The sequence below is a fragment of the Octopus sinensis genome, linkage group LG8, assembly GCF_006345805.1.
Source record: "Octopus sinensis linkage group LG8, ASM634580v1, whole genome shotgun sequence".
Classification (NCBI taxonomy): domain Eukaryota; kingdom Metazoa; phylum Mollusca; class Cephalopoda; order Octopoda; family Octopodidae; genus Octopus; species Octopus sinensis.
In genome coordinates, this window is record NC_043004.1 from 16992639 (window position 1) to 17005847 (window position 13209).

The window sequence follows — 13209 nt, forward strand, 5'->3', positions numbered from 1 at the left end:
ATCAATGAATTCCCATGACACGGGTTTATTGATACAAATAGAAACATCAATTGCGATGTATAGAGTATTAAAGACGTTAATATGAAAATGAAAATAAAATCTCCGTTGGAAGCCGATTAATTTTCTTTCGACTTTTTAAAAGAAATTTTGTTTACTGTTGTCAAAATTTCTAAAAATTGTGCACTAACAACGCTTTCTTGATTCAAGATATATACCATTTCTGAAGCCATCAAGACACTCGTCATATCAGTCAACATGCCGCTCAAAGAACAATACAGATTGGCCTCTCTCGGTTAAAACTGTATATCAATTGATAAGTAAACTCACTAATGATTATCAAATATTTCAAGGAGAAACAAACAAGCAAAAAACAAGAATTGCCATTAACGCTTTCCTTCTCACTACAGGTATATTTTCATCTGTTTAAAACATAATCTCGACTTACTAAATCCGGTATATTAGCCCATTCTAAATGTATCACAGACTGGCAAAGTTTATATAACATTATGATTTTACTGTGTCTATATCTTGTATGATTTATCTTGTATCTTTTACTTGTTTCAGTCATTGGACGGCAACCATGTTGGGGCAATGCCTTAAAGGGTTTAGTCGACAAGATTGACACCAGATTTTCTTTAATCTGGCACTTATTCTGTCGGCCTTTTACACCGAACCTCCAAGTTACGGAGACACGAACGGTGAAACACAAGAACACTTATACATGTATAGAGGACGGGATTTCAAAAGATTTCCGTCTACCAAATTCATTCACAAGGCATTTGTAGGAACTGGGCTCCAATAGCATATATTTGCCCAACGGGTTGCACTGTGACTGAACCCGATGCTGAATGGTTGCAAAGCAAGCTTTTTAATCACTCAGTCATGTCTGCGCCTGCGCAGTCATGCCTGGGAAAGAGTTTGAATACAGAATATACCTACAACAAAATATTAGGAAAAGGAAAATGTTATCAGCACTTTCACCAAAATTTGCTTTAATTTGACCTCACTGCTTTCAGCCCTCCTGTGTGACAAGGTGGTGCTATTGTGGTTATGTAACGGAGGTTTGATCTTGATCGCTCCAGCTTTCTTCCTTGCGACACAGAGTAAACATGGCCGCTACGCTGGCAGTGCGTACCAAGGAAGAATAGAGATCGGTGGTCCTATTTCTGTGGTCTGAAGGTGTATCGGGGGTTGAAATTCATCGCAGGCTTTCAATACAATATGGGGAAAGCGCTCTACCACTTAGAAGTGTGTATGAGTGAATCTACAATTTTAAAACAGTCGGACATGTATGAAGCACGAAAAGGGGACGAGATACCCAACAACCTCCACCGATGACGTGAAGATTCAACAACCTCAATAGATGATTCCGGCGAACCGACGACTAACCATCGATGAAATGGCATATTCTCTGCAAATTAGTCATGGTTTTGCACACGAAATCATTCACGTCAGTCTTTGCTTCGTGATATGGTTGCTTAAAAGAGCTTACCGAAGCGCATAAGCACAATCATGTGGAGATCTGTCTACAATTACTCGACAACTGCAGTGATGAAACCGATGCCTTTGTGGAGAGAATAGTCACGTGAGATGAGATCTGCGTTCGTTACTTTGAGCCAAAATCCAAATGGTAGAATGTGGAGTGGAAACACCGGAATCTCCAGCAGAAAAGAAATTTAAGACAACTTCCTGCAGGAATAAGCGATGCTAGCCCTCTCGGGGGACGCTAAAGGGTCTATACTGGAACATTATCTGAAAAAGAGATCTACAGTCACCTGTGTAGACTACAGTGAAATGCTGGTTAACAAACTGAAACCAACAATTTTCACCAAATGTCGAGGTCTACTATCAAGTATTATTGTTGCACGACAATAGACACCCTCACACAGTCATCCACACACTTTTAAAATTGAGTTTCGTGTTGCTGGAACATTCTGTATACAGTCCATATCTTGTCTCTTCAGACTATCGCCTCTCCGGGACACTCAAACATGCTTTACAGACGAAGAAAACCTCCGATGGAATAAGCAAACTTGTGGACCACTGGAAGAAGTGCATCGAAAAGCAAGGAGACTATGTCGAAAAACGGTATAATTGTTCAACCCACTGCTTTTATTTTAATACATTACAGAAACAAGAGTGCGAATAATTTTCATAAGAGATATAACACAACTAAACGCTGCTGTCTTCCGTACCAGTTATACCTTGCAGTAGTTACATATCTGGGAAAGAATTCACTCATTTCAGACAATACTCTAGAAACCAACAATAAATTTTATTTCACAAAACATCACTTAAACACTGCAACTATCAACCCAACGTTGAGCCGTAGTCTCTCTCTCTATCGTTTCGACTGATAGTATATCTGTCTTCACTTTCTCAATAAAACATCAGTGTATTAATTCTCCACCTAATTTAACTCAACACACCTATCTCTCTAGTTGCCAATTTCTATTACATCTCAGTAACAAAGTCTGCACTAAACTATTGCTGAAATGGTTCTACATTACATTGAACCTCTCACTAGAACACATTTCAATAAATTTCTACTACTCAACTCTACTTTAATTGTTTAACCTGAGGAGCTAAAATAATAGTTTTCGTAATGTTTTCAAAAGAGGAAATAGGAAAGCACGCTTTTTTGTTGCAGGAATAGAAAGTGTATTAAGATATCAGAAAATATTTAAAGAGGAGAATGTTTACAACAACGTTGACTCTACTAAGAGTAATTAGTAGCTAGGAGGTGGTGTTAAACTATGAAGTCTACCACTAAACTACAATGCACTTTGCCTATAAGAATTTGAATAGAAAATTCCGCTTTACTTCGGCCTATTACCCTATATTTGGTGCTCAAGAAAACCAGAAAAGATATGAGCACCACCCTTTCATCTCGGACTGAGAAAACATACATACATATATACACACATATATTTTTTTTAAACGGATGATATTGGTGGATGTAGAAAATGAAAGTTATATTTGGTAAAACTTACGTTGTGCAAAGCAGGAAGAAGAGAGAAAGGTAAGGAGAACTATCATAAAACTGAACTTCATGTTGTAATGAATACTGATCTGAAAATAAAGAATTAAGAGATTGTAAGATTGGAATTTAAATCGTAGAGGAAATATAATACATCACATTATAAATATCTCTAGTTGCAAAACCCAATAGATATGTATCTAGATACAAACATTATACGACCTTTTACTTTTCTTTCCTTTCAAATATCTTGATAACAAAACTTCTAAATAGCTTCTTTTAAAACACTTTTACGAAGTTACATTGTGATTGGAAATTCAATAAATACATGTAATGAAAATGTTAGAAAGCTTGCTTCATTGAAATCATGATTTCTACGAATTTTAATGGAGCCACGCTTTCTTTAAGTTTCTGTTAGTTTTGAAAATATAAACAAATGCTAAATATTGATTTATTTTGATTATGTAACAAGTCAATTTGGTTTAAAAAGATCTAACACAATAGCACAATGAAATAGTAGTATGTAGCAACATTTAAGATCATTATTCATATCAAATACACCCATACACATGTGTGTTTCATATATATATATATATATATATATATATATATATATATATATAGATATATATATATATATATATATGTATATATATATATATACAGACATACATATATATGTATGTATATATATATATATATATATACATATATATATATATATATATATAGAGAGAGAGAGATAATATATATATATATATATATATATACATAAACATATATATATGTATATATATATGCACATATATACATATATATATACATAAATACATATATACACATATACATATATACGTATATATACATATATATATACACATATATATACATATATACATACATACACACACATAAACATACACACACACACACATATATATATATATATAATATATATATATATATATATATATATAATATATATATATATATACTCATATTGATCTTCTTGAACTATTGTCTTCGATGGACTAGATGCGAATGATCTTCGGTAATTGATGCATGGCTCCCCCAAGAGAGCTATTACACTCACTTTTTGAGTCGGAGCTCTATCATAATTTTAGATAAGGATGTATGGTGATATTATGTGACTGTACTGTGGTATCAGATAAAACCCGTACGTCAGGCTAAAATACATTATGAAAATTTGTAAATACATTCTCGAGTACAAGTGAGTGTAGTGAATACGATGAGTAGATCGAAGATATACGTTGTTAATGTGTGTGGGGGGGGATTAATATTACTACGTTTTCATTATTTGAAGGACATTTTAATCATATCTATGGGGAGAAGATTCATCAAGTAGAAACTATTGGAATGAATGGGTTTTTTTTTTCAAGTGCTCAATGATCTAATTAGTATGAAACTTAAACTTATAATAATTCATGTGAATATAGATACAGATAGATAAATATATATATATATATATATATATATATATATATATATATATATATATATATATATATATATATAGATAGATAGATGATAGATAGATAGATAGATAGATAGATAGATAGATAGATAGATAGATAGATAGAGAGAGACGAAGACAGGCAGACAGACAGAAAGATAGATAGACAGAAGACAGACGGACAGACTTATAGATAGATACATTCAGACAAGCATACAAGCGGACGGACGGATGGACAGACAGGCAGACAGATAACTAGATAGATAGATAGATCATCATCATCATTGTTCGACCGTGGTCGAGACAATGGAATTTACCATGCTACGCCAGACTTCACGGTCCATCATGGCATTACAGAGGTCCTGTTGCTGGATGCCTGTATCCCTGGAGATTACATCACGGTAGGAGAGTGTGCGCCCTCTGGTATTGCGAGTAGATGGCTTCCAGAGGAGAAGAGTAGAAATTACCTCTTTTTCAGCTCTACAACAATGTGGACTCTCAACAAACTGGACTCTCCTACCTTTCACAAGAGATGACACAAGTGGTAGTTTCCCATATATTTGCATTTTGGTTGGATGGCGCTTCCACGAGAGATTTTGAGCTCTCATAAGGAGGCGAGTGTAGGTTCCATCCAACCGCCTCTCAAGCTTCTTTGATAACGTCCAGGTTTCTGAGCCATATAATAGAATTGGTTCGACTGTGGCTTTGAAGATTTCAAGTTTGAAGTCTCTACTTAGATTTCATGACCAGATCTTATGCATGCCATTACAGGCTGACCAGGCCATACCCTTTCTAGTTAGAAAATATTTTCCAGATGATGATATGTATGACCCAAGATATTTGTAATCAGAAACCATATTTAACGGCGCATTGTTGAGAGTATGGATGATGCAATCACTGTTGGACAGGCCCTTGTTTATATATTCAGTCTTGGCCTCATTGAGGTAAAGACCTACACAATTTGAGGCTTGTTCGAGAGATTTTAAAAGAGACTGGGCATTGGAGAGAGAATCACTGATAAGAGCGATGTCGTCAGCAAAGGCAGTGTCTGTCAAGTATTCAGCTGGGTGTCTGGAACTTCTTCTTGGTTTTATTTTAAAGCCCTTGCCAGAGATGGTATCAACTGACATACGTAGCACATAGTCAACGACAATGATGAAAAGAAATGTGGCGAGTGTGTCTCCCTGCAGTATTCCGGCTTTGATTGAGAAAGATTATGCTCCGTCAGGGGTTAAGATGGTTGAAGACGTATCTGTGTAGAGGACCTTGATGGCAGAGATGATTTTGTCTGGTATCCCATAGAGCTTAAGGATTTCAAACATCTTGTACCTATCTACAGAATCGAACGCTTTAGAAAAGTCTACAAATAACATTGCAAGATCGCGAATAGATAGATAGATAGATAGATAGATAGATAGATAGATAGATAGATAGATAGATAGATAGATAGATAGATAGATAGATAGATAGATAGATAGATAGATAGATAGATAGATAGATAGATAAACACACGCACACAGGCAGAAAGACAGAGAGAGAGATTGACAGACAGTCAGACCGAGAGGTAGATGGGTATTAAGAGAGGGGTGGGAGGGGAGGGAGGGGGACGGACAGACAGATAGACGGATAGATAGATAGACAGACAGACAGACAGATAGATAGATAGATAGATAGATAGATAGATAGATAGATAGATAGATAGATAGATAGATAGATAGATAGATAGATAGATAGATAGATAAATAGATAGATAGATAGATAGATAGATAGATAGGCTGCGCATGGAACTTTTTTTTTAAGTTTGGCATCACTATTCGTTGATTTATCTTTGTAATTTCTGGAGCCATATGAAAAGGAAGAAATATTGTGTATTTGTGAACCGTTACTTAAAGTAGACATTAACGTTTCAAGATAAGTCCTTCATGAGAAAAGAAATCTTCTTTGTATTATTGTTGCCACCGAGGTCGACTTGCCTTTCATTTTGTCGGGGTTGAGAAAGTAAATACCAATTGAGCACTGGAGTTGATATATAATCGACTAACCCGTCCAAAGAATTTATGCTGTTTTGGATATCTTTATATCTGTCTGTCTTTCTCTTCCACTCTCTGTCTCTCTTTTTCTTTTCTTTTCTTTTCTTTTATTTATTTCACTCATTTGACTGCGGCCATGCTGGAGCTCCACCTTTAGTCGGGCAAATCGACCCCAGGACTTATTGTTTGTAAGCCTAGTACTTATTCTATCGAACTCTCTTGCCGAACTGCTAAGTGACGGGGACGTAAACACACCAGCTTCGGTTGTCAAGCGATGTTGGGGGGACAAACACAGACACACGAACACATACATACACACACACACACACACAAACACACATATGTATATATATATATGTATATATATATATATATATATACGACGGGCTTGTTCCAGTTTCCGTCTACCAAATCCACTGACAAGGCTTTGGTCGGCCCGAGGCTATAGTAGAAGACACTTGCCCAAGGTGCCACGCAGTGGTACTGAACCCGGAACCATGTGATTGGTGAGCAAGCCACTTACCACACAGCCACTCCTGCGCATGTATCTATCAGTGTGTCTGTCTTTCTATCTATCTATCTAACTATCCATCTGTCTGTCTTCTGTCTATCTATCTATTATATAACGAGTCTATAAACTTGCAAGTTTCGTTCTGTTTTTGATAAAACACTCAAAATTAATTACTAAATATGCTGAGCTCAAAAATCGATCCGATCCAGTTATCACCCTAAGAACATCCAAAGAATTAACTATCAAGACATTCAAATAAAATGTAACATACTGAGGTGATAATCCCCAAATAAGCAAGTTCACAGAATTTTGATTACATTCAAAAGGCTATAACAACTACAACTTTCCATTTATTACTCACGCTAATGCTAAACTGTGATGATTCAACCATCATTAGTTTCATACTTATGTTTGTTAATGATGTTTGTCTCAAGTTCAGAAACCGCATACTTATCCGAACGAGAAATGCCTTTCTCAAATGATGTAAAATCTACGCTTTTCTATGCAAGGTGATAATCAGTTCTTGTTTAACCCGCGCACTACATTCCAGTTTGTAGATTTTATGATTTTTCTTTTCTCTTTAGTTCACAATTTGCTGTGCAACTAATATCCTAGTTGATAATATGATACGAAGAAGCTAACTTTCTGATATACTTTAATTGATTTAGAAACAAAAATAATTTCACCAGAACTGATAATTATAAGAATATTTGGTAGGTGGTAAGCCTTCCCAATCACTATCCAGATAACAAAGATACCTATCAGAAAAATTAATGGTTTCTTGGGCATATAGCAAGCAGAAGGCCATATTAAATTACACATGATGGGTTACAGGAGGTTTATTATAATGAAATCTACATTTCTAAGCAAGCAAATTCCTTGTGGGAATTGTTTCCAAAAGAATTGGTCTTACACTTCTCTGGTCAATAAACTGCAGTAATGATGTACGTAGCGTTCATTACAAGCAGGGTTATCTTTCTTTTATTTTCTCTCTCTGCTCTTACATCCACTAATTCTAACAGTTTTCATTATGTATACATATGTGTGTATATATGTATATGTTTGTATTCTTGTCTATCTACAGATATCTGTCCGTGTATATATGTGCGAGAGTACGCGTAAAATATATACATATGTGTGTGCATGTTAATGTGTGTATTTGTGTGTATATATATATATATGCATGTATATATATATATATATATATATATATTATATATATATATATATATATATATATATATATATATATATATATATATATATATATATATATGCATGCATATTTGTGTGTGAGAGAGAAAGTCAGAGAAAGGGGGAATAACAATAGTTGGACCCTTAAGCTAGAAGTGCATCTTCGTTTAAAGTTCTCTTTCCAAGAATCAATGCTAAGGTAGGAGGTAGAAATATGTTACTACATTATACACGCATATACACACGCATAGACAGACAGACAAACCGGTAGACACTCATACACACATGGAGACACACACATACATATTCACAGCCATATATATATATATACAGAGAGGGGGGAAATAGACTACTTCCATATCAATAAATTCCAATATAAATATAAATAGCTTATATATATATACATATATATATATATATATATATATATATATATATATATATATGCATATGTATTCACACACACATATTGTCTACATATATATATATATATATATATATATATATATATATATATATATATATAAGCCCGCTTCGTAACCTCTTTCGACACAGAAGGTCTTTTGGAATTCCAATTTTCTTTATAGAAATCGATGCACCAGCATTTCCACATTTCTCCATGGTTCGAACCAAAGAAACAACTAATAAACTATGTTATTAATTTTCTAGGAGAAAAGAATTCAAAATTCCCAGAGGATTTTATGGCTCTGAAGGAAATCTTATTTTCTCTATGGAAGCTGAATAATTATTTCATATCATTCTATAAGAATAATTGCGAATTGTAGAACTGATAAGTGATGTAGAAATTAAACCTAATTCGTATGCTTCCAGGGCCGAATCTCCTTCTTAATTGTGGAAATGATTTGAGCAAATAATCCCCTTTTCAGTTATGTTGCAACCTGTATATGGATGGATAGATAGATAGGTAGATAGATAGATAGATAGATAGATAGATAGATAGATAGATAGATAGATAGATAGATAGATAGATAGATAGATAGAAACCGCCTGCGAACAGAAAAGAATTATGAATATAAAGCGTATTATTATCTAAAATCAATTATGTACATGTGTATGTGTGTACGTTTGAATAAATTTGTGTACATATGTATCAATACACACATACATGCATATATATATATATATACATATATATATATATAAATATATATATATATACATATATTATGCATGTGTATATATATACACACACACAAGCACATACATTTGTCTGTCCACACCCGGACGCATGTGTGTGTATGTGCAGCCGCGCGTGTGTGTACATAGAGTGTACGTAAGCGTGTCTGTATGGAATTGTGTGATTGTACATAAAACACTGATAATGTGATTCGCTGTGAAAAGTTCATTAGTCTGTTGTTCATAGATCAACGGGTAATAATTGCCAAGGAATAACAAAGCTTATTAACAGTATTGAGATGAAGGATTTCATCGTTAATCGGCTTCGTTTTATGAAGATGTTACTCAATAGTAATCTTCTATCTAAATTGGGTCTTTTTCCTTCCGCTTTAATTATTTTATTGCTCCTCTTGTTTTTTAATCTATTTCTGTAATTATGAATTATTTTTAATCGATTGGTAACAATGGCTCAGATACCTTTAATGTTCTTTATAACCTGGTTAGAATGATGATTTCTGTTGAAGCTTCACAATGCGCCAACTCACAAATACTATAAAATCTGTGTTCCAATAAAATTCTTTTATGTATTTTTGCATCCTACTCACTGATTCGACGCATATAATTTTTGCTCCCCCACTTATATCATAGAGGTATTTACATTAGAAGTAAAATAAGTGGATTCTGACACCTAAATTCATGGTAACATTATTTTGTATTTACAGTTCTTAACTTGTAACTAATAAGTAACGATGGGCCCCTTGTATTTGTCAAACCATAGAAATGTCGAAGTCTGAGGAGATAATCTTCACGTTATTGATATTTCATAGATGCGGATAATATAATCTGTTTCGTATTAGCTTCATTTCAAGGGTTTTAGGAATAGCCATCAACACTCAAAATTGTGAGAAACCGTTCGAGAATATTTCCATTATAATCAAAATCTATTTCATAAATATATTATGGTTATGTAGGTTTATAGTAGAAGTATTTTATTAATGAAATTGATAGTTTGTCTAAGCTGGTTGTTTAGTATGTTAGCAACATTAAAACGTGTATAATTTCTATGTTGATATATCTTCTAAAATTGGTTTCGTAAAATACGAAGATACTCACCGTAAAGTGATGCAAAATATAACGATGTAAAACATGGCTATATATTTATAATTTTCAAAATTGAGCCTTTCCTGAAGTCATAAAGGGTTAGATTAAATACCTTACAGTATTTAATGATATCTTTTTTATGTCTGAGGTTCGAATAACGTTGCAGCTAGATATACTATTCGTCCAGCTTAGTAAATATTATAACCTCCATTCTAACCAGTCAAATATACCACGCGTATATCCGCAAATATTTTCCCTTTGACATATTAAAAGACATCAGAAATAATAATCGTCAATTGCTGACCTTTCCATTTGTGTTTCATTCAGTGCCAAAAATTGGGTATAGAATGGAATATTTTGTGTTTATCATTACAATTCTAATTCAAGAATGTATTTATTTGAATTTTCTTTAAACTCTCGATGGTTAAGCCAGCTACGTTGTCATTTTTCTTTTCTCTAATCTTAGTCAGTGTATTTCAGTAAAACTGCATTGATTATTATACAATACCAATTCCTGGCATGAAACGCATATCAAGTTTTATATGTCTGCTTGGAGAGCAAGCTTAGATTTTGAAAAGTATAAAAGGAAGGGGTCAATCATCAAGACATAAAACATAAGATGATCCTTGTGAGATTTTAGATAGGAGCCCATATAGATTAAGTTAAATACTAAACTGCATTGGGCCAGCTCTCTAACATTTTGTTCATATTCTTTATTTCAATTTGTATCGTAATGCAATCAGTGTTTCTTGATAACCTTGATACAGGATCTAACAGCCATAAAATCATTTGAGTGAACTACATAAAACCTGATCTGTATCTCAGACAATCATACTTCTTGGATGATCGTGTTCTACTGGGAATCATGTGCTTTCTGAAAACATACTTCTATTTCAGTATAAGCCTAAATACTGTCATCAAAATAAGTTTATGTACAAGCATTCAAAGACATATTTGGTCCTGCTATTTCTATTAAGGAGGTCGCAGTAACTGATGCGAACAGTAGATAAGACCACTTCCATTTTCTCTAATTTAAATATCTTGTTTTGTAACAGACAGCATACTGTAACTTAAAGGCAGCTAATAAGCTCATTTAACTTGTATACTTTAGCAGACATAAAGTGGTTTTTGATTACTTGAAATGTATTTCTAATTCATCATACTTTGCCAAGGTAATATTGCTTTCTTGGCACAGAGCATCAAATTTGCTGGACTGGGTTTCAATTATTCAGTAGCAGAGAAAATTAATTTACAAACAAAATCTTATCTTTTGAGTTGGCAGAGAATCCGCTACCATTCCGAAACAGATCCTTTAACACAATGAAGGATTAGAAACTCATGGATTTTGAATATTCTAGAGCCAGTGTTTTCTAAAGAGTTTAAACACCTTGATAAATCAATATTAATATACATTCAAAGAGACGAACTGGTAGAAATGTTAGCACGCCGAGCCAAATGCTTAGGGGTGGTTCGTCTGTCTTTACGTTCTGAGTTCAAATTCCACAGAGGTCGACTTTGCCTTTCATCATTTCGGAGTCGATAAATTAAGTACCAGTTGCGTACTGGGGTCGATCTAATCGACTGGTCCCCTCCCCAAAAATGTCGGGCCTTGTGCCAAGTGTAGAAAAGAATATTCATATACATTCGTTAATATTTCACCTTTAAACTTCCCGTGATTGTATTCCACCTCAGCATTCATTGGAATCGTTTGTTTACAGTTACCTTTGCTTTTTATCTTTTACTTGTTGTAGTCATTGTATTGCGGCCATGCTGGGGCACTGCCATGGAGGGTTTTAGTGGAATAAATGCAACCCAGTATTTATACTCTTAAATCAGATATTCTATCGTTCTCTTTTCTCGAATCAAATCAAAACTTTTCTCGAATCAAAACTGGCTGCCAAGTGGCAGGGGATAAAGATGGACACAAAGACACACACACATACACACAAAGACACACAGATATGTACATACACACAAACATACACACACCGCTTGTACCGTCGGCGATTTTTTTCCTCTGTCTTCCCTTCTTTGGATCTTTCCTTTTCCTATGTTTCTGACGAAGAGCTCCGCTCGAAACGTTAAACCCTCCTTCTTTCCTTCTTTCCTGAGCGTCCAATAATACTATATTTGTTCCACGTCCTCACGTTGTTGTGTTTTCTCTTTGTGTTTTCATGTTTGGATTAACTATATATATATATATATATATATATATATATATATATGTATATGTATATGTATATGTATATATATTCATATATATACGATGGAATATCTCAGAGATTCCGTCAACCAAATTTCGGCTCATGGCATTGATTTACCCATGGCTACTAGAAAACTTTTACTCAAGGCGCTACGCAGTTAAACTTACTCAAAACCACGTCGCTGCAAAACGAAATTCTTAACCACACAGCCATGCCTGCGCCATTTTGGCGCAGTTGTGTTTTTGCTATCACTGAAGGAGTTAACTTAATTAATAGCAATATATTTCCTGGGGAAATAATATTTTAGCTCGACGTATATTATTTCGATCTGATGTAGGCAAGTAGGGATGACAACTGTGGGCATGTTTTGCTCTTATTAGACTTCCTCAATGACAAAATCCTTCTCAATATTCACCACATCAGTGATAAGAGAATCGCTATATTAATGCACAATGCGTAATAGACAGATTACCAAACAGCATTCAGTATACGATAAATCAAGCCGTTGAAGAATCTCATGATTAGGATAAACTATGATATATATCTATGAACTTGTGTTTATTTGCTATTAATATTAT

General features: G+C 34.2%; 1 protein-coding gene across 1 annotated transcript in view; it reads right to left on the minus strand.

The window, feature by feature from the left end:
- The window catches only part of LOC118764496 (shell matrix protein-like), a 33940-nt gene extending 22370 nt beyond the window's left edge, over positions 1-11570 (minus strand). The window contains exons 1-2 of the mRNA XM_036505271.1: positions 11564-11570; positions 2994-3072 (exon numbers count right to left, since the gene is read on the minus strand). Coding sequence (XP_036361164.1) covers positions 2994-3054 — 61 coding nt within the window. The 5' untranslated portion in view covers positions 3055-3072; positions 11564-11570. The remainder of the gene's footprint in view (positions 1-2993; positions 3073-11563) is intronic.
- Between the last annotated feature and the right edge of the window lie 1639 nt (positions 11571-13209).